The sequence below is a fragment of the Cavia porcellus genome, unplaced genomic scaffold (genome assembly GCF_034190915.1).
Source record: "Cavia porcellus strain 051 isolate PalLab524CR breed Dunkin Hartley unplaced genomic scaffold, mCavPor4.1 scaffold_7, whole genome shotgun sequence".
Classification (NCBI taxonomy): Eukaryota; Metazoa; Chordata; class Mammalia; order Rodentia; family Caviidae; genus Cavia; species Cavia porcellus.
This window is the reverse complement of record NW_026947490.1, coordinates 84,155,440-84,178,423: the sequence shown is the minus strand read 5'-3', so window position 1 is coordinate 84,178,423 and position 22,984 is coordinate 84,155,440. Positions and strand designations below refer to the sequence as shown.

The window sequence follows — 22,984 nt, the reverse complement described above, 5'->3', positions numbered from 1 at the left end:
ATGGTGCTTACATTTGTAGAAAAGTACATGATGTGTAATAGGCAGTAGGAGCATACTTCTTTCAAAATAGAGATGATCAAAAAGAGAAAAAACATAAATTGGGCATGTTAAGGCAACAATAATGAACTCACACCTATTATACACACTGTTGCCTTCCAAAGATGAACACTTACATTGTGAACTAAAAACAGGCACTAATGCATTTATACATATTTTAAATTTTCTTTTGCGATTATCTTATCATAAGCATACATGCATAGTTGCATTTCATGAGCTCTTGTGAAGGACACTGATGCTGTGTTTGTGAAGATCCTTTTACATGAAATAATTTATACACATCCAACTGGAAAAGAGTGTGAAAAAATAGGTGTCTTCTATGCAGATGTTGGTGGATCAAAAATGAGGGGGAAATTCTTCAGAATCCTTGAATTATCTTTAAAAACTATATTTTTAATAGTAAGCCTACAAATAGTTCAGCTAGTTATGTGTGATACTGAAGCATAAAGTGAATGGGACATCTCCATCTTCAACTGTGATCGCTGGACATTCTATGAAAATATATTCACATCTTTTTTTTTTTGGTATTTCTACAGATCTTGACTACAAGAGTAATTTGCAAAGTATTTTCAAAATAGTCACTTACATATGTCAAATTTGTTTTCATAGTGCTGACTTTCATGTATTTGACCATACGCAGGAATACTGAGTGCTTTCTCAGACAGCATACAGAGGCATAATGTTGGAGGTTAGCATCTCTGTCAATGGAAAATTTTGCTCAACACATTTTTTCACAACTGTAACCCAGTGTGTGAGAAATTTAGCATTTATACAATGCAAAAATTTGCAAGAAATCCTTCTCACATTAACTACTTACATGAAATGTTTCCCTGTTTGCATTATTTCCTTATTTGGTGGCATTATTTTGCACTGAATGCTTTTTTCCATTGTTGGAATGCATAGGGTTACTTCCTTATATGAACTCTTTCATGTCATTATAATCACTGGTGGTGGACAAATTTGCTGCATTGCTTACATGCATACAGATTCTCCCCATTGTGGTTTCTTTCATGTGTTCATCAAGTACAAAATTAACTGAATGTTTTCCCAAGTTGCTTACCTACATAGGGTTTCTTCCCATTGTGAAATCTTTAATGCATTTACAAGCTATGGGCTTGGCTGGTAGATTTCCCACACAGCTTACATATTAAGTTTTTTCTCTATGTGGGATCTTCTAGGTCTAGAAAATGTGGATTATCAGCAGAGATTTTAAGTTATGACTTATATAAGTTTTCTCCCATGTGAATTATTTTATGGACAACATTACAATATTGATTGAAAGATTTTCCACATTATGCACCTATATAGGTGTTCTCCCTACTGAGAGTTCTATCATGTTTTTTATAACATGTTTGTGTACTGAACATGTTTCTAAATGTCTTGCATGATAAGATTTCTCCCTAATTTAATTTCATTGTTGTTTCTGACAGTGAATGTGTCTGCCTTTGCATTTGTGATGGTATATCTTAACATTAGGATGGCTACATGGATACAGGCCATGAATACAAGCTGAATACAAGCATAATTTGAATATGAATGTATAGACACTTCTTGGTAAACTGATATGAGTTACAGATTCTGATGGGAAAAATTGTTATGAGATAATTTGATGTCATCCATCAAAACAAGACATGGGCGGTTCAAAACATGGAAAAAATGATATAGCATACTTAAATTTTCATTAAAAAGTGCAACATCTTTATTAAGACTACAGACAGATAAAATATTTATGTGTAATTTGTAAAACAAGACAAAAATATTTTAGGATGATTCTGTTTCAGGTTGTCTTCAAAAATGTATGAATATATATTGACAGAAATTATTTTATAATATTTTGGCAGATCTCCTCTACATGACTAATTTTGAAATTATTTTCAGAATAGTCCCTTACATATATATGATTTCACTTAACTAGGATTACTTTCACACTTTTGACAATAGCCATGTATACTGAGTGCTTTCCCACATTGCATACATAACCTCGGGACATAGTATGACATCACTCAGAAGGTTAGCAGCTGTCAGCTGAACGTCTACCAAATCTTTCTTACATACAGTTACTCCCCAATGTGAGAGGAATCTTATGTTTGCCAAAGGGCAACACTGCAGCAAATCTTTGCCATACTGCCTACATATATAGGATATCTTCCTTGTGTGCAAAATTTCCCTATGGCATTTTTGTGTGCTACATATGATGTACCATTGTTCAAATGCATAGAATTACTACAGCGAGGTAGTTCTTAAATGTAGTGGCAATCTCAATGGTATGGAAAGTCTTCCTATATTCCTTATGTTCATGGGATTTTTTTCCCAGTGTGGGATATTTGGTTTTGTATAGGGAGAATGTATAAACAAATCCATTTACTCATTTCTCATATAGATAGGGAATTTTTATACAGAGAATTATTTTCTATACAAGAAAGCTACTATTATAGCTAAAATACATCACAAATTGCTTACTTCAATGGAAAGGGTTTATTTTCAGCACTTCTGCATACTGTCTGTTTTGGCATAATTGTTGTACCATAGATGTTCTATCCAGTGTGAGTTCTTTCATGAATAATAAGGTGACTGCTTTGACAGAAAGATTTCCCCCATTGCTCACATACAAAGGGTTTCTCCCCAATGTGAGTTCTATCATGAGATTTACCATCAGAGGATGTACTGAATGCTTTCCCACATTTGTTGCATACATAGGGTTTATCCCCTGTGTGAATTCTTTCATGTTTAATAAGGTCACTATTTCGACTGAAAGATTTACCACATTGCTTACATACAAAGGGTGTCTCCCCAGAGTGAATACTGTCATGTACTTTACAAGTAGAGGATGTACTGAATGCTTTCCCACATTTGTTGCATACATAAGGCTTATCCCCTGTGTGAATTCTTTCATGTTTAATAAGGTTAGACTTTTGATTGAAAGATTTCCCACATGGCTTACATACAAAGGGTTTTTCCCCAGTGTGAATTCTATAATGTGCTTTACAAGCAGATGCGTGATTGAATGCTTTCCCACATTTGTTGCATACATAAGGTTTATCCCCTGTGTGAATTCTTTCATGTCTAATAAGGATAGACTTTTGATTGAATGCTTTCCCACATTTGTTGCATACATAAGGTTTATCCCCTGTGTGAATTCTTTCATGTCTAATAAGGATAGACTTTTGATTGAATGCTTTCCCACATTTGTTGCATACATAAGGTTTATCCCCTGTGTGAATTCTTTCATGTCTAATAAGGATAGACTTTTGATTGAATGCTTTCCCACATTTGTTGCATGCAAAGCGTTTCTCCACAGTGTGAATTATTTCATGTGTAATAAGGTCACGATTTTGACTGAAAGATTTCCCACATTGCTTGCATACAAAGGGTTTCTCCCCAGTGTGAATTCTATCATGTACTTCACAAGCAGAGGCTGTACTGAATGCTTTCCCAGATTTGTTGCATGCAAAGGATTTCTCCCCAGTGTGAATGTTTTTATTACTTTGACAGCCACTGAGTTTATTGAATGCTATCCCACATTGCTTGCATTCATATGGTTGCTTTCCAGTGTGAAGTTTCTTATGTTTTTTAAAGATATTACTGTGAGATAATGCTTTTGCACATTTTTCAGTTATATGATCTTTCTCTATACCATATTTTCTAACAGGTTTTTCAATATTGGATGAAGAAATAGAATTATTCTCATAGTGTTTTTGTACATACGAGTTACCTGAATCGTGGTTTGTCTTGGGGGTTTGAACACTGTTAGGTGTTGTGTGGGCTTTGACACTTTTGTTACCTGCAAAAATTTTCTGCCCAGCGTGTGTTTGTTCACTAATATCAGATCTCTCCTCATATTGCCCATATTCACAGGGTCTCTCTACAGTCTTCCTCATTTCATGCTTCCAAAAGGACTGGAAATCACTGCAGGTCTCTACATCTTCATTACATTTATATTGCTGCTCTTCAATTCTCAAATAATTGCCTTCATCACATCTGTGAAGAAATACAAAAAAATATATCAATCACAATGGAAAAGGCTCCACATTAGCAACAATTTCTATGATGACAAATTTAGTTTTATTCCTGCTAAGTAATTCTGATTGGTTAACTGGCTCACTGCCCCACAGGACTTCTTTCAAAATACTATTCATTCTAAAAATTTTTACTGTTTTTTTTTTTTTTTTTTTTTGGTACCAGGGATTGAACTCACAACTGCATGCTTACAAGGCAGGCACTTATGCCCCTGAGATAAAATCCCTGATCCATTTAGGCAATTTAAATTGTTATGTGATTCTAATACTTAATATCATTTTAGGAGACTGGTACAAATGAATAGCAAACATTGATCATTTTTTTTAGCTCTTTGTGTCTTAATCTCCCCTTTGTCTATTTAGCCTGATCCTCTTTCTCATCAACAGAACATAAGGATTTCTGGTCATATATTCTCCCTCTTTACTTTCACTTCTCAAATAAGTTTTTAATTTCTCACTTAAGAAAAAACCTGAGTTGTGGCCAGTGATTTACCACAGCAGCATAAGCACCAGCCTGGCAAGCATAAGATTATGAGTTCATTTCTCTGTACCAAACAGAGAGAGAGAGAGAGAGAGAGAGAGAGAGAGAGAGAGAGAGAGAGAGAGAGAAACCTGTGATATTTCCATTTCTATGTCTGAATTACTTCACTTAAGGTTCAATACTTCTTGTTTCTTGGGAAATGGTATCATGGTTCCCTTTATAGCTTTTTTTTTACAACATGGAGTTAAACACAGGTCATAGAATGAACTACATTTGCTGATCTATTATTTGTTTTGTTGAGAAAGATTTTTATTGACCATCAACTTGTCCAAGCTGAACTTCAAGTTATCATCCTGCGATTCAGCTTCCCCAGCTGCTTGGATTGCAGGAATGCACCACCGTGATGAACTGACTTCATATTTTCTTTACCTTGGCATCCAGTGATGGGCATCTGGGCTCTTCTCAATGCTTAGCTACTGTGAGTTGATTCTTGTATTGGATATTGTAAATGCCCTTTCATGTGCTTTAACAAACAACACACTCTCATGCATCACTAACATTTGATGATTTTAATGTATTTGACAATATACTGAGAGAATCATTACACATAATGACACAGTACGACGCACTCAACAGTCAGGAGGTAGAGGCAGGAGGATTTCCCTGAGGTTCAGGCCATTATGGGCTTCACAGTAAGTTCAAAGTCAACCTGAACTACAGTATAAAATCATGGCTCAAAAGATTTAAAAAAGGATATCATTGTGGATGTACATGTGAACCAATATGAAATATGTTGTTTTAATTTTCAGACCAGTGAATATTTATTACCATGCTTGTATTTTATGTGTCCATCAACAATGTATGAGGAATATTAAACATGAACAGCTCAATATTCTATAGGATATTTTCAGAGTACTTATTGTAACAGTAGAATTCATTTTCATTTTGAATGCTGATGCTATGTGAAAATAATTCTAGATCATGAAAGTCTCAGTATTCACATGTATACATAAATGGTATTTTGAAGATGGGTTTTTATCAACTTTCACAATTTGTTCATTTCCTACATATCAGAATACAATATTTAATTTATTATCATACATTTATATGATGTTGATCATGAAGGCAATTTTTGAACTGATACATTAGATAGTGTTATTTACTACATAGCATTAGAATTACCTCTGATTCTTATATTTCAATATGTTTCCATGGATTCCCAGATAATACAAAGTAAAATCAAGTATATCTCTTGGTATTTTTCTGAGGTTAAATAAACTATAACATGATTTCATTTCTTCAATTCCTTTGTTGTAATGTTTACGCTCACACACTGACAATTAAGTAATGTCCCCTTTCTCTTATGTGTTTCAGTCACCTTATACTACTTGAGCAATTTTTGTCCTCTTCCTTAATTTGCTGATTATTCCATATTCTTCCTGTAATATGGACATAGAAATAAAATACAATTACTATAACTGTGCATTAAAATATCACTGATTTGATTTACACTCACAGTATAGTATAATCAGATGAGATACTCAAGCAAATGTTATTATTATCAAATATATTAAACTGTATCAATGAGCAATAATTAATGCTGTTAGTATAAACAAACATGTCATCCTTACTTGTTGCAGTAATATTCATATATGTTTCCCACATCACTCTTCTGTAGAGCTTCTTTTGGGATGGAGTCAGCAAGTCCCACTCTGCTGGGGTGAACTTCACAGCTACATCCTCAAAGGTCACTGTCTCCTAAATAATGACAAGGGTCCTGAAGTTCAGTCACACATGACCTGATATATCTCAGTTCCTGTCATAAGTAGTCTACCTGAAATTCATTCCTTCAAGTATTAACTGCATGTCATGGTCATCAAAACTCAAGTACATTCAAATATAGTCACCCAGTAACACTGTTGCTAGACTATGACACACTGCCAAAGCAATCACAGAACTGTAGCATGGCTTATCCTGCAGGGCCACCAATAGTGTAGTTTTTCACTTACTTTAAAGCAGAGCTCAAAGAGTGAGCATGCAAACCACCATTCACAAAATATTGGTTATTCATAACACTGAGTTTGTCTTTCTTATCAATAGCATTATGGTCTTGAATCTAGATTTATAGATAAATATTTAGTTGAATATGAAAAGATATTTCTGAATGATTAAAATTTAATGACAGAAAAGTTTTATTTGACCATTCTATAGACAAGGAAATAAGGGAAAATATAGTTATAAATCTATAGCTCAGGGATACTAAATTATCTTCTTGTACTTATATACTGGAAATTCCACTAGGGTGCAAAGGAAGATAATGTGGGGAAAAACATATATGAAATGCTTGAAATAGAGTGAAAATTGAGAAACAGAAAAGTAACTGATCACTAAATACTGATGGAAGAGTTCAGTACAGTGGAGTAGTATATGCTTGTACTCTCAGAACTTGAAATCATGATGTATGAGAGTTGCCAGAAATTTCATGTTTGCCATGCATACAGTGTCCAGCCTGGGCTATGTAATAAGGACAGTTCAGACTACAAAGTGAGGCCATTCATCAAACTCCTGTACCAAATGAAAATTAAAATTAATTCACAGTCATTGACAAATCACAACTTTGCACCCAGGATATATCTCAATGATAAAAGCACCTGTGTGACATTTGCAAGGGCCTGAGTATACTTTCCAGTACCAAAAAGAGAATTCAAATGCACCTTTGATTAGTTCCAACAACTGTAGATGTAAGTTAGAGAAAAAAAGCCCTACAAACATTGAATATTTGTGTGCAAGGAAACATTTTGCATAATAAACAGGAAAACATTTGACATTCAACATTCATATCAGTGGACAAAGGGATCTCAGAAAAGGAAAACAAACTTCAATTCATCCACATGGAAGTAGAATATTATGTCACAATTCAGCTGGCATTGTGCTCCTAGGCAAGAGAGCACAATATGTTTCATTTACATCCAGAAAGAAACAGATATGTCCCTAGAAATCTGGCCTGCACACTACCGTTGCCTATGTGCATTGGTGAATTATTGAAATGGGAAAGAGAAACATGAATTACTGTGCAATTTATACTGAAAAACACTCAGTGCAAAACTCTTCTGAAGAAAATCAAGCAGCCATGAAAATTAGAAGAATTTGAAATCTATGAAAATTGGAATTAAACAAGAAAACATTTATTTGGAACACAATACAAAGATTTTACATAGAGTTATGATCAATGAGTACAAATCTAAAAGTAAACAAAATTTATGTGACCCAGCAGAAATAATGAATAGAAAAGAAAGTCTAACTCACATTTGTGAAAATAACCAAACAATATTGAAGTGTGGAAGAAAAAATATTTAGATTTATTCTTAAATTCCACAAACTCCTTTTCTATGGAGTTTATGAAAATCTACAAACAAGTGAATTCTTTCTAATGTATACAAAATATTTTGTTCTATGATTACTTGAAATACACGTGATTCTTTCAAGTGAAATTACAGACTCAGAAACTGTGACAAGAGAATAAATGAGGGGGGCTGAGAAAATGGTGGCTTTCTAGGGGATCGGGCGGAGAGTCTCTCCAGAGAAATCATATTAGAAGCTAGAATATGACAATATGGAGAGGGCCAGACAAATGGGTAACAATTCTTATTAACCAAGACAGCACAGCTGGAGGATTTAAAGTCGTGCTGAGGCTGTGAAGGCTAATAACGGGAGGCTGCAAATCCCGCGCCTTTAAATCAGCGAACTGACCCGTGGACTCAACAGGAAAAGCTGTGTTGGCTTTTGGTCACTGCTGGAAACAGACCTGGGACCCTGAGAAGCAGCCAGGATAGCCCCGCTGCACCAGAGGAGATTGTAAAAGGCCCTGGAGCTCCGAAGCCGAATGCTGTGCAGTTTTCTGATGGTTCCTCGCTGTGCTGGGAGCGCGGGGAGGGCGGGCAGTGTGGTGTGCGGTGGACCCAGGAGGAGGACCTGCACTGAACCCTGGTGAGTACTGGGGACCCCGCGGCTGCTGGGGTTGGCCAGAGAACATCTTGGAACTGGGCAGTGCCCACAACCACTGGGACATCATTAACACAGAGAGTCTGGCGGAAGACATCTTATAGTTGGGCAGAACCTACGGCTCGGAGACATAACCAAGTCCCCTGTAGGGAGGACTGGTGGAAGACATATTGAAATTGGGCAGAGCCTGATGCCATGCTGGCTTCAGCATCATACAGAGAACTAGTGGTAGACATCTTGGATTTGGGCAGACCTGCTCTCCTGGCGCTCCTGTCACAGAGAGGTCTGGAAGAGAACAGCTGGGATTTGGGCAGAAACCTGTGCCATAGTGACATTAGTCAGCTGCTTCTGGTACAGGGAAAACTGGCAGGAGCTACTGGTGCTAAACTAAGCCTCTGCTTGTGGCCCAATAAGCAGATACAAATAGTCACAACTCAGTGACATCCAGAAAGTACAGCCTAATTTACGGATTGACTGGCACAGAGGCTGGAGGCTAGCCTGTACTGCCCCTGCATCCCAGTCTACCCCAGATAACAGCAAATTGGGGAGGACAGCAAAAACTCAAGCCAGCACGCTTCTGAAAGGCTCTAAGGAATACAGAGAGGGCCAGGGAGCCCAAGGACACTCCAGTCTGAAAGAAACCAGAAACATGACAAGAGATAAAAATTTAAAAGATCTCCAGCTGCCCAACATTAGAAAATAAGCCCAGGAGAAGTAAACACTGAAGAGAACAAGCACAGTAACCATCCAATACTTGACACAGCATCAGCCGGAATTAAAAAATACCTTCATGACCTCATAGATGAATTTAAAGCTGTACTTCTGATCCAAGTGAGGCAAGATATAAAGAGATTAATTAAAGAAATGACAACCCCCCCTAAGAGAACACAGATGGAAGAACTGAGGAAATCAGAAAAGAAAGAGAAACTTCTGAATAAGAATTTAAACATATTAGAATACATGAAACAGATCCAAAGAAATTACCTTGAAACTAAAAACACCATTGAACACTGGCAAAATGCCTTGACAGAAACTAAAGGCAGCCTTCAGAAACTTGAAGAGAGATTTATGGCATATGATCATGAAAGAAAAAGCCTCTTAAAAATAACAAGGAGCCAGAAAGAAACAATTCAAAAACTAGAAGATGACAAAAAGATACATAACTTAAGAATAAAGAATGTGAATGAGGAAGCAGGAGCAACCAAAAATGAAATACAAAGAAAATTCACAGATATATTAAAGCAAAAATTCCCATGTATAGCAAAAAGAAATGATATGCAGATAAAAGAGGCATACAAAACACCAGCTACCTACAACCAAAACAGATCTACGCCTAGACATATAATAATCAAGATTCCAGAAATCCACCAAAAGAACAGGACATTAAAAGCAGCCAGAGAAAAGATGCAGATTACCTACAATGGGAAAATTATCAAAATAACAGCAGACTTATCAACACAAACTCTTAAGTCAAGAAGGGAGTGGGGAGAAATATTCCAAGTCCTGAAAGAAAATAATATGCAATGAAAGCTCGTATGCCCATCAAAACTCTCTCTCAAAATTAATGGAGAAATAAGATGCTTCCAAGATAAAGAGGAACTTTGGAAATTTGTTGCCACCAATCCAACCCTACAGAGAGTGCTGAAGGACATTACAGAGAAAGAGAGGAAGGGATACCAGAATTGCACCAACAGCAGCAGAGTGGCCTCAATGAATGGGGCAGACAGTGGAATGAGGGAATAAAGTGGACAAATTATAGCAGAAAAGTGGAGTAGCAGATATAAGTAAGAGACGGTAAGCAATAGTATTTAGTACAGACAGCTCTGAAACACTATTTTAAAAAGGCAGAGGTCATTGTTAATGGTGTGTAAGGATTTAAAAGACACAGTAGTCTTATCGCCATATTTAGTTTGAATTTAATTTGTTCTGGTCTGTCCACTCATGTCAGATTTGAGGGCACAGACATCTTGACCTAAAAATAGCAGGTTATATTATGGTAACTATCCTTACTTTCCTATTAACTTAAACTGAAATCCTGTATTACTTACATTGTCTTACTATGACTGATCTTAATTGAATCCAATTCATAAGACCATGGGTTTGCCTTGGCTGATTTTATTTGAATTTGGTATGCTTGTTAGTATCAACCCTAAAAGTAGAGGCAACTACTCTGAAGAGGACAAGATGTAAAGGATATCCATACTGGTATTAACTATTAGCAGCCCTCAAATCCTACAATGCTTTCAAAGTTAAGTTTTTATAAAAATAGGTAATACTACGTTTAACTATAATAAGCCAATGTTGTGGACAATTCTATTGAAAATAACAAGAGAAAACATAGCAACTACAGAAGATCATTTATATTGTGGTCTTATATGTCTTATCCATTGCATGTTTTTTCTAGGAAATTGTTTTGCTGTCTTGGTACAACTTGGTTTTCCCTATAATACAGAGAGGATAGATACATATGTAGAAATTCACACATGAATTTTTTTAATTATTTATGGGAACAGATTATATAATGCAAGATGTAATGAACAAATACTCTGAGGAAGAGATGCTAAGAAACCCAAGGCTAATCTTGTAGCATTATGATATAAATTCTAGCAATACTATTGTTCACTGATTAGAATGACATTGGACTGGTTTCTTGAGTTCAATTTCAGCATATGTAGAGATGGGAACAACTATCACAATGAGAATGAGAGATACGATGGTGGTTATTATTGTCTTCCCTAATGTTAGATCTTGAAGACCTAAAAAGCCTTCATCATCCTGTAATGATTTGATTAGTTCTATAATATGCAGTAAGTATATAAAGTGGGTGAAGATGGGGACAACGATTTGTAAGAAACTGGAGACAGTAAGATAGACAGCGAAGATCTCCAGTGGACTTGCTTTGAAATCTGTATTTCTTTAAATTGTTTTTTTAACTGTTTTGTTCTGTTTGATATGTTTAATCTTACCCTCTTTGAGATGTAAAACAAATGTGTAGGACTAATAACCATATTACTGAGCTTTTGTTCGATCATTGAGCAGAACTGTTTGTAGTGTCACTTTTTGAATGTGATTCGAAATACTTTAATTCTGTAACCTGAGCAGCTATTTCTAAGATGACAATATGTAACTTATCAACCAGCAATTTCTTACCGTTTGTTTTTCTGTAATTTTGTATTATTTCTACCCTTTTTGTTATCTCTATGTATTTTTTTGTTTCCTTTTTTTAAATAAAAAAAGAGAATAAATGAGAATGTACTATGGCCTTGATTCACATATCAGCCCTTGTGAATGACAGTGAGAAATGACTGAATTGAGAAATACCACAAAATCTCACAATATATTTCTATGTGAATTAAATTGTAGTTTCTAAATCTTAAAGGGAATAAGCTAAAAGAATCATCTCCATAAAAGAACACAATGTACGCTTTGGAATATTTCCAAAGAATTGTCATGCAATTTGTATTGTAGTTTCTAAAAACTTAAAGGGAATAAGTTTAAAGAATCATTTCCATAAAAGAACACATTGTACACTTTGGAATATTTCCAAAGAATTGTCATCAATCATGCAATAATACTTTCTAATGTGAAGGTATTTTTCACATGGTTACCTTCATTTCTTGCTTAAGAAACAGTGGTGAAACTTTCTGAATACACCTGTGACTCTTTCACTGTTCTCATTAAATCTATACACAAAATCTTTGAGAACAAGATTTTCTTTAAATGATTAAAACAATAAATTGCAATACAGGTACTAATTGATTTGTATCTGTTTATCTGTCTTGAGATATGAAATGATTGGACAGTTTACATATTAGATAGTGATAAACAAACTACAGTTACAAATATCAGTGTAACAAATTCAGCACTAACAGTTGTGAAATTTGAAGTTCACCAAAAGGGAACAGGTCAACCTATCGGGAGAGGAGAAATTATCAGGAGAACAGGTCAGATTAAAAGGGACTGAGAGAACAGGTGTCAGAGCTGATTAATAGCTAGACAACTAGGTAATCCACAAATACTCTCATGATCCGGAGTGCAGTGTTTATTATGTGCACACTGATATGATAGGTTAAATAATAAGCTTTGCAAAAAGACATACGTCAGTGCAATTGATTCAACAAAACATACTGACACTACATTAGCTTGATTATATTCCACATGTACAACCAGCAGTTATTTAGAAACAAATATCATTCCTTATTACATGTACCATATAAAGAGCAATCAACTGCATAAACAGAAACAGAATTGAAAGAGAAAAATCAATCATTTACAAGTCTATATTTAAGAGTTCAAAACATCTTCATCAGTGACTGACAGCTCAAGAAGACAGAGCAATCTGTAAGGTCACACATAAATTCAACAAGATAACAATTCAAAGCAATATATCAGATGGGTTCTATTGAATGGTTTATCATAGAAAAACATACCACAATATTCTCACAGCAAGGCAATAAGTAGTCACACGTGTAAACCAGGTTCAACACAGCAATACAGAATGTAACATAGTCAGTGGAGTGGAAGTCATGCAAAGCAGGCTCTTACACAATACTGGAATAAAATTATAAATGAAAAGCAGAAAAAATGAAGAATATCCTTAGAATGAGAGGTCAAAACATAAATTTTAAATAACGTTTCAATAAAAAGCTTAAATAATTAAGGATTTCACAATCCATGTCAATAAATGCACATTTAGAATTATTTCAGTTCCTAAAAATTGATGTCTCAAAACACATCAAAAACAGTAAAAAGAACATAGACTTCCATTGTAGAACATTAGAGAACACAGTGCAGAGGGAAGCTCAACAGAGCAGCTGTGAGCTGAGTGCATGGCATCACTCTGCATGGCAGTCTTTTGGAAATCTGAGACTAGGGCAGAGCACATAACAGGCCCATCCCTGAGCCTCAGGAAGCTAAGTTTCCAGAGAGAACTAGAGAAAATTGCGGCAATATAATAATGTTAATCACCCCACAGGAAATAGGATATTTCATTGCTCTATAGTTGAGCAGATTCCAAGGAACAATAGAGAAGAAACTCTTAAAAATATTAGAGGCATTACTTAGTAATTAATGTAACTAAATACATAAATATCTGGGGAAAAAATCAGACAGTGATGTCAGTGGACACAGACAAGACACAAGATGAAAAAATTAGCAGAGTAAGTTGGAATGCACACACATATATTCACTTTCAAATAAGAGTCTACATGGTGAAAAAATTAAAGTTTCAACAAAAATTTAATAGAATTTATAGGATAATATACCACAGACAATATCTCTGGATTGGAATAGGGATACGTGCCATGTAAATATGTATCAGGTATCAACAACTGATTTGGTTTGCAGCCACCATGAACCGCAGCCCAGCCATGCGCGCTTTCCTTGGAGACAATTGAGTGTGGACTGAAACCTCCAAAAACTGGATTGAACTCACAACCTTGTGCTTGCCAGGAAGGCACTTATGCTGCTGAGGTAAATCCCTGGCCAGAAGAAACTTGAATGTACTCACCAAGAAAAAATGTTGGACTTCCAGGAGAACATGGTAGATAGAGAGCAGCAGCTTCAGAGGCTCTCTGAGAAACCACACTTAAAATCCAGGAATGGTGCTGGGTAAGAAATCCTAATCAAGGAAAGATACACTTTGCCAACCCAGGAACAAACTAAACTAACAGAAACCAACTGGAAACACAATTCTGGTGATATAACAGGAACAGATAAGGTCTCAGCATGGAAGCTGGACCCCGCACCACTGGAAGCTGTGAATTGAATTTCCTGAAGCTGCTGCTGTGTCCCAATTTCACAGCAAGGAGAGAGCCACAAAAGCTCTGAGAGTGGGAAGCGATGAATGCAGTTGAGAGCAGGACTGGCTGGGGGCCCGGCATTGACTGCGGGGAGTGAGAGGAACGGGGAACCTTCCATAGAGGAGGAGGCTTCAGCAAAGGACATACTGGGACCAGGCAGACTAACCAGAACAGGTTGTTGCAGTGACTTCAGTCACTCAAGCGAGACTGGTGGGGAGTGCCTGGTCTGCGTGACACTGCTGACTAAGACCCGGTAGGCTAGCCCAAACCAGGTCCCAGTGCTGGGAGGTGCACCTTAGCAGTGAAGCCTTCAGTAGGTTGACCTGGAGGGGAGGGCCCAGCATAGGCTCTCCAGGTCTCTATCTCCCTAGTACACTGCAGTGGGCAGGAACATCTAGCTGGCGTAATTCAAACAAAAAAATTTTTTTTATCGGTACCTGGGATCGAACTCATGATCGCCTGCTTACAAGGCAGGTGCTTATGCCACTGAGTTTAATCGCCAGCCCAACTATAACCAACAAAGAAAGAAACTGGGCAGCCTATATTTGCTTGTATAAAAGGAACAAAAAATATGGGAAGAGGGAGCGACAAGAAAGGGTCCTCTGCACCCAGTCCTGAGAAACATGCAATATCAGACATGGCACCAATAGACACAACGCGCTATCTCTGGAGCCTTATAGACGAGTTAAGGAATGAAGTTATTAATAACCTGAAGCAAGATATAAGTAAAATAGTTAGGGAAATGCTAAACATCACCCAAGAAAAAAATGGAAGAACAGATGGTGGAATGGAAGAACAGAAAAAAAGGGGAGAATTGTTTGATAGAGAAAATAGAGAAAACAGAATATGTGAAGTAGGTTCAAAGAGATTACCAGGAAACAAAAAACTCTATCAAAAACTGGCATAACAGCTTGAAAGAAACTAAGGATAGATTATCTGAACTGAAGGACAGATTTGTAATATGGGAGCATGAAATGAAAGACTTCTTAAAAATAACATTACAAACAGCAACAATACAAAGGCTGGAAGATGATAAGAGGATCTATAACTTAAGAATTAAGAACATAAAAGAAGAAGTAGGGACACAAACAAATGGACTACAAAAGCTATTCACAGAAATAATCCAAGAGAATTTCCCTAAATTAGCAAATGGTAAATATACTCAGATGTATGTGGCATGCAGGAACCCAGCCAACTAGAACCCAAACATAGCTACACCCAGGCATATAATAATCAAAATTACAGAAATCCAATATAAGAACAGAATAGTAAAAGCCGTCAGAGACAAGAAACAGATCACTTACAAGGGAACACCCATCAGAATTACAGCAGACTTCTGTGAACAAACCATCAAATCATGAAGAGTATGGGGGGAAATAATTCAAGCTTTGAAAGATAATAACCTGCAGCCAAGATTGATATATCCTGAACAACTGTCGTTAGAAGGTGATGGAAAAATAAGGTGCTTCCAGGATAAAGAGGAACTAGGGCAATTTGCAACCATCAATTCAACTTTACAGAGAATATTGGAGGATATTCTAAAAAAGGAAAATACCCAGATTTCAGAAATATTGGCTGAAAGCAAACAATGAATGGAGCAGAAAGCGAAATGAAGAAGACAAGCTGACAACAAACAACAGAAAAAGAGCTCAACAAAAATGAGGCAGAGAAGATCGGATGGTAGGAACAGCTATTTTGCAGAAAACAAGACATCAACATAGCTAGTGTTGATTTAGTATCATCTTGTTTTGAAGTCCCATTAAACTTGTATTCTTCTGTCTCCATTGGTCTTAAAAGGTTGTATCTTATTGGATTTTATTATATATGATAATATAAGTAAAAACTTTTGTAGACAAGGAGATTATACAGAAACTATTGTTCTTTTTGTGTTAATTGGTTCTAAATATCTGGTAATAATGTCATTCTCTTGAATGGATTTATAGTGTCTTGATATGTTTGGTGCTACAGTATACGAAGTTATACTCAAAGATTTCAAGGAAAGAGACACTATGGTAACTATTTTTGTGTCAGCATATCTTGTGGTGAAACACTATTTTGCTTAAATGGTTATGTTTTGACCTGCACTGTTTCTGTTGTTATGCTCTCCTTTATCTCAATCCCCTTTTTCAAAAAATTTATTTACTTTTTTCTTTTTAATTAAGGGAAAAATAAATAAAAAATAGCAGGATACATTATAGTAACCTACTTTGATTTCCTATTAACTTGATTTGAAATCCTGTATTGCAATCACCATCTTGTTTTGACTGATTTTTCTGTATTCCGCTTTGCTTGATAGTACCAGTTTCGAAAGTATAGGCAAAACTGTGAAGACAATAAGCTTCATTATGACACCCATTCCAGTTGACTATTATCTTCTTTTAAAGTCCTGTAATGTCCCCAATGCTTTGGTTTTATTCTTTTCTGTTTTGTTCAATTTTATTGTAACTGGCAATTCTTCTTAAAATAGCAAGAGACAGTATGCTAACCATTGTTGATCACCTTGTATTTTGTTTTTATATTACCTATTATTTCCATCCTTTTGATTTGACTGACTCTGTTCTGATATATTGCATTTGGTTTTATTCTCTTCAGAAAAAGTAATAAGAACTGTGGGAGTAATAATACCCAAAATGTGTCAAAGAAAAGAAAAGAAAGTGCTCTAAGGGTTATACCTGCATATATGTTTAAGTGTATAAGATAGATAACCATATTACTGAGGTTTTTTGGATCACTGAACAAAACTGTTTGCACTCTCACTGTTTGAAAGTCCACTTTATGTGCTTCAATTTTATAACTTGAACAACTATTTAAGAAGAGAATATGTAATCTATTAACTAGTGATTTCTTACTGTTTATTTTTTAAATTTTGTATTACTTGTACCATTTTTCTGTTTTTTTTCTCCATAAATAAAAAAGAAAAAAAATAATTGATTGAAATTACAAGCATTATACCACATGCAATTCATACTGACATAATTTTAAAAATATGAATACCACATATGAAACATATAAAGAGCACAAGGTGCATCATTTAGTGTGTCCTTTTCAACAATATACAGTCACTATCAATGAAGTATAATAATTACAGGAGCAAATGGTGCTTCTTTCTCTGCATACAGAGAAAAAATTCTTGTACAAGATCAGGGATATAGCTGAGCAGCACATTGCTTACCTGGCAATGTGGCATTGTGAGTTTGATTCCCAGTTTTAAACAAATTGCATGTACATATGAATGCCCTACTTCAGAGATTAATTTGTGTTTTTAAGAAGCAGCCCCTTTGCAAGTTGTCCTTTATTGTATTATTTCACCTTCTATTATTTAAATCCCTATCATAACATCGAACTTTTCTCACTATAAGGTATAGATCCTAATGTATTCAACAGTTTATTCATTTATTGTATGATTCTAGATGTAAGACTGTAGTTTACACATGCCTGGAAGGCTCCTAGTAATTATTTTCATCATAGCCATAGTAATATGTATTTTAAAATTTATTGATGTTAAACTTTAAAAAAAATTCTCACGTGATTTTTTAAACATCCTAGAAGGACTTAGAATTCTGAGGGTGTGTTCATTGATTCTGGAATTCAAATTCATTACAATGAAACTCAATGTGGAGGATACTATTTGTCTGCTTGAGGCCTCATATTAAACTCTCATTGTATTTATCATAGTTAGATGTCCCTAGCATTTCCTATGACTTGGTTAAAATATCCAACAGTGTCACTACAATGTATTCAAGACTTATGAAAGCTAAACCTAGCTGGAGAGCAGAAAGAAGGCTGTGTGCAGTGCCCACCCTCACTTCAGGCCCTGTAAGAAGATAAGGATTCAGCATGTAAATTTTCTGTAATAGACCTTTCCATGCCAAGAGATGAATGCTAATCTCTTGTGACTTACTAATTTTTTCAAAGTAAATACTCAACTTGCATGTCTGATGCCTAGAATTCTACTGTCACATTCTGAGTGTTTAAAGGCATTGAGGTTACTAGGAAAGACATGTAAGCGTGTGGCTTCATGTTGCAAGGAAACATGACCCACAAGATTACATCTGGTGCATGAACGTGGCTCTCAGGCTCTCTCTCATGCCTGAAGAATCTCCACTGGAAGGTTGAAGATTGATTCTGAGAGAATGAGCAACCTGAAGCCAATATCATAAGGCAATGAAATACCTATGCCCATGCACAAAAAAGTAAGACACTTGTTTTCCCTTATTATTCAAACCAGGTCATATTGGTTGTTGTCAAGCACAGAAAAAGGAGTCATTTGCCATGTGCTATAAATCAGTAATTCACAAAGAAGTGCAGAACATTAAAATGGACTGGGACATTCATACTATCATGACACACACCACCCTTCACAGATATTCTTTATACATAGTAATTATTTCTGATTCTCTTAAATCTTTGCAGGAGATAAAGAAACATTTTTTCAGTAAAGCCCTATAACCACTGGAATTCCTTCTTCAGAAAGAAAAGATTCACAAAATTATCTGGGTAAGTGAGGCTCCTGTTCTACAGGAGACAATTTGAAGACTGGAAGGAATAACGCAAAAGAGATATTTGAGTTTCATAATTAAAATGACTTGATCAAACTAAAACTAAGGGACAACAAAATGAATTGAATATGCACAAAAAACAAATCTGTTATTGCAAACACTATCATTAAGCATTAGATTTTTTTCAACCTCCTGAATACAAATGCTTTAATATGTATTTCAGATGTAACAGAAAGAGAAATTCATAATACAACACTAAATGACATGTAGCTCACTGAATGCAGCACACTGTGAATCACTGTTTGTTCACCCATGGTGTCCTTTTTCAGAGACCAGAGACTCATCTCTGTATCCTCCAACATGAGCATATAAACTTCACATTGAGCCATGTATCGCTAGTATAAACTATGTGTCAACTTAAATATTCAATATAAGTTTACACTCAAACATTTTCTCTGCATTATCCAAGGGCCCCATGGACTTTAGAAAAGATAATTTGAGATGGGCATAAACTTTCAATATGCATCTCATATTGAAAAAGTTCAGTAATCCAGGGTGGCCTCGATTTTTAAGCACTCCTAACTTTCTGAGGAGGCTGGAATTAAATTTGTGCATCACCATGACTCAGTGTTGTTTATTTTACCCCAACAGTGAATTCTTGGTGAAATTGGGTGACATGAAAAAAAAAAAAAAAACCACAGATCCAGGCTTGGCACTGCATGCCTGAGTCCGTAGCATTACAATGGATGATGTATGAGGCTCTGAGCAGTAAGGACCATGTGAACTAAAGAAGGAGACCTAATTCCCTCCAGCAAAGCAGAGGCATAACCATCACCATCAAAGCAGAATATTTCTGTCATCCCCTCACTGGCAGTTGAGCTAGTTAGAAATATTACATCCATCAGAAATGGCTAGGCTCTGGAAGGGCCCCCACAGAGGATGAGATATCTAGTGACTATGAAAGAGACACACACACCACATGCTGTGCACCAGATCTCAAGATAGATGACAATGAAATACAATCACACCCTTAAGTATAATTCTTAGGGGTTAGGGATGGATCACCTTGAGAAGACAGGAGTTGCCATTCTAACCACCTACAGAAAAAGAGACTGATCCATAAATAATGCTAGCTTGCTATGTGATTCAATTCCCCATTTGTCTCTGATATAGTCAATTTTACCTGAGGAGGGAAACTGATTTTTTGACCTTAGCTCTTTCCCACCTCATGCCTGCCTGTCTTGTGAGTTATTGATCTGCCTTTAGACTTCCCTCATCTCATTGTTTTACATTATAAAAATTCCTAGAAAATGCAGAGTCTTTGGCAACTCACATGGGACCCCTTCTGTCTCTCTCACAGAAGCATTCTTTCACTCAATAAATACTTCTTCTCTTAACCTTGATTGTACCTAAAATTCATTCTTAAATTTAAAAGAACATGAATTTCTGCTGGACATATAAGGGCAGACAATTTCATTCCCATATATCAAACTCAGAGGTCAAAGTGCTGGCAAAGACACACCTCTTCTTCTGACCATGTGCAAAGTAGTGGGACCTCATCTCTAAATGCCAAAAAACTTTTATTAATTAAATCTTTTTTCAAAATTTACAGGATGTCAATAAGGGCCAGATTTCTAAGGTCAGTCATTGGACAAGAAGAAACAATAAAAGTATCTTAAAATTTTTGATGTCCAAAAGAAACTCCTTCCCATGTTATTTTAGTTGTGATGCCCAACATATATCAAAACCTTCAATACTAGGGTTCTAAGTACCTATCTTACCTCATACATGATTAGCAGAGCTGATCAGTACACATAGAAAAAGTTTTTATCCATGACTAAGTTTCCCTCCTTTCTATAGGCCTGTGAGCTTTTTCCTACTCTCAGACCTACCACGCAGACAATCCTCCAGTGCTGTCACAGTAGGTCAAGCTCACCTCAGAAGTCCTTTACTAAGCTGGCTGCTGATTGGGCCTCCCTCCTCATGCCCCTGCTCTCTCATTTCCTTTTCATCATGTCGGCACATGTTATTAAAACTTTTGTCCTTAATTCTTTAGTACTCATGAATATCCTGACCATGTGAAGATACCTCTACTTCAGTACAACAGTCCATCTCATCGTTCAAATTTCTTTTTGAGACAAGGACTCATGATGTAATTCAGGATGTCATGTCCTGTAACTCACTTCATCCCCCAGGCTTGTCTTAAACTTGCAAGGATCCTCCTGTATCAGCCTTCTGAGTGCTAGGATTAAAGCCATGTGCCACCACACCCCACTCACTGCTTCAAATTTCAGGTCAAACTAAAGCACAACCCAAATGTAACAAATTTTTGCAGTTATGAAACCTACTTCCATTTCCACTTTCATGTTATCAGATCTCTACATCCCTGTAGACACCAGTTTGCTGTTTTTCTCAGTGTGGGATTAGCACACAGCACCTACAGCAAGTTGTTCTCAGCAAGAAATTTCCACTTAGAAACTAATTCATCACCATCCCCAAATACCTCACAACATTCTAAACTTTAAGAAAACCCTCGCTTCAGTAATTCAATTGTAAAAAAGTATTTATCTACTTAGCTTATAAATAAGGCACTCACTAAGGAAATGGCCTGAGGTAAAGTTGCAAAAGTAGTGGCTGGGATAAGAATTAAAATCAGAACAGACCATGAACTAGGACTTTGAACTTCACAATAAATTGCAGATTCTAGTCTACTAGAGTGAATTGCAGGTGCTAATTACTAAACTCTTGAGGTAACAGAAATGTAAACACAAACATCCAGTTTATCTCTAAAACCTGTTTCCTATAGACCCCACAGGCTGAACAAAATGGTTGGACAACCTCAGCTCAAAGTATTTCTTTTTCTGGGTGCAGTGACTCTGGACTGTAATATCCCCACACTGGAGACAGATGGAAGAGGATATCCTGGATCTCATGGGCTGGCCAGACTACAGAGATACACTCTGTATCCCAACAATAATAATAAAACGTAAAAGAAAAAAGAAAGGAAACAAAGATGTAGATCTATTTTAAATCCATAGAGCCAGGTGTACCCTCATGGCTATCCATGTACGAAAGATTCCCAAAGTCAAGCAGCTTTCTCATTTTTATTTTGGTTCCATAACTCATAACACACAGTGCCATGAGTTTATGAGTTCTGTTCATTCCATAACATCACTTCGAGTAGAAGTCTCACATAAGGAATTCAAATGATAGTGTTTTCTCATTTTGAGGCCAGAATACATGTTTGTCTCCAAAGAACTGCACTCCTTAAACACAGCTGTGCCTGAGGCTGTGCAAAAGACACTCTGGGTATACAGGGGTTCTGCCCAATACCATCCAGACTGGCCAAAATTCCATCCCATTCCCAGCTGCAATACCATCAAGTTACCATTGTTATGCTTGAGGATTTCCAAGGATCCTTTCCAGTCTTCAGTAAGAAGAAGTCGCAGAAATTTGACATGAGCTCAGCTCCAGGCACTCAGCACTGAACTCCCAGTGAGCACTTCTACAAGAGGGATGGGAAGACCCTCCTCCCCTGGCCCACCTGATTGGCCCTCCTACCTTCACCCACCTTTATCAATAATTGGCTCCTGGGCCCATCTCTCTTCTATGATGTCACCCTCACCTGCCAGGATTCATAGTTTACTCTTGGCTTTTCAGTGCTGTCCTTGGTTTCCTTAAAGGTTTAGTGCCCTCTCTTGAAGCTGGGTCCCAAATATAACCAGGTGAATGTCCTGTGGAAGAACCAATCCCTTGAGGACAGAAAAGTTTATTTGTCAAGCTCAGGCTGGGACAACTTGGCACAGGTAGGGGCTGCTGTCAGGAATAAGGCCATAAGCTTTATTGCCCAGAAGTTCACAGGGTCTCTCTCAGTCTGCTCATTTGCATTAAACTAATTTTTAGGCCATCTACCAAGAGAAGTCCATTACAGCATGAATGAAGAAACTACACATTAACAGTAAGAGATTTCTGAGAAAAAGTAAAGATAAGGAAAATCAAACAGTCCAACTGCTTCAGAAAAGCTTTACACTCTATTCAGTGTCATAAATCATAACTAAGTTTTGAAGATAATCCTTGCCAAGCATAAGCTTCACTATTACTGCTGAAAAAGGGTACCGCACTTGATCC

At 36.4% G+C, this 22,984-nt stretch overlaps 1 protein-coding gene across 1 annotated transcript; it reads right to left on the bottom strand.

Annotated features, from left to right (window-relative positions):
• Positions 1 to 1,771: 1,771 nt before the first annotated feature.
• On the bottom strand, positions 1,772 to 22,377 carry LOC134476751 (zinc finger protein OZF-like). Its single transcript, XM_063252423.1, has 4 exons — positions 22,245 to 22,377; positions 6,186 to 6,312; positions 5,933 to 5,993; positions 1,772 to 4,035 (listed from the first exon to the last, which is right to left on the bottom strand). The coding sequence occupies exons 1-4, from the start codon at positions 22,314 to 22,316 to the stop codon at positions 2,592 to 2,594; spliced, it is 1,704 nt and encodes a 567-aa protein (XP_063108493.1). The 5' UTR covers positions 22,317 to 22,377; the 3' UTR covers positions 1,772 to 2,591.
• Positions 22,378 to 22,984: the final 607 nt, after the last annotated feature.

What these genes read in the sequence shown, in the direction of transcription:
- LOC134476751 (XM_063252423.1), bottom strand. Translation starts at nt 22,316, where the DNA reads ATGTCAAATTTCTGCGACTTCTTCTTACTGAAGACTGGAAAGGATCCT. An exon ending in AATCCTCAAGCATAACAATG is followed by an intron (nt 6,313 to 22,244) that starts GTAACTTGATGG and finishes GTCATTATTTAG; the next exon opens with GAGACAGTGACCTTTGAGGA. An exon ending in TATGAATATTACTGCAACAA is followed by an intron (nt 5,994 to 6,185) that starts GTAAGGATGACA and finishes TCCATATTACAG; the next exon opens with GAAGAATATGGAATAATCAG.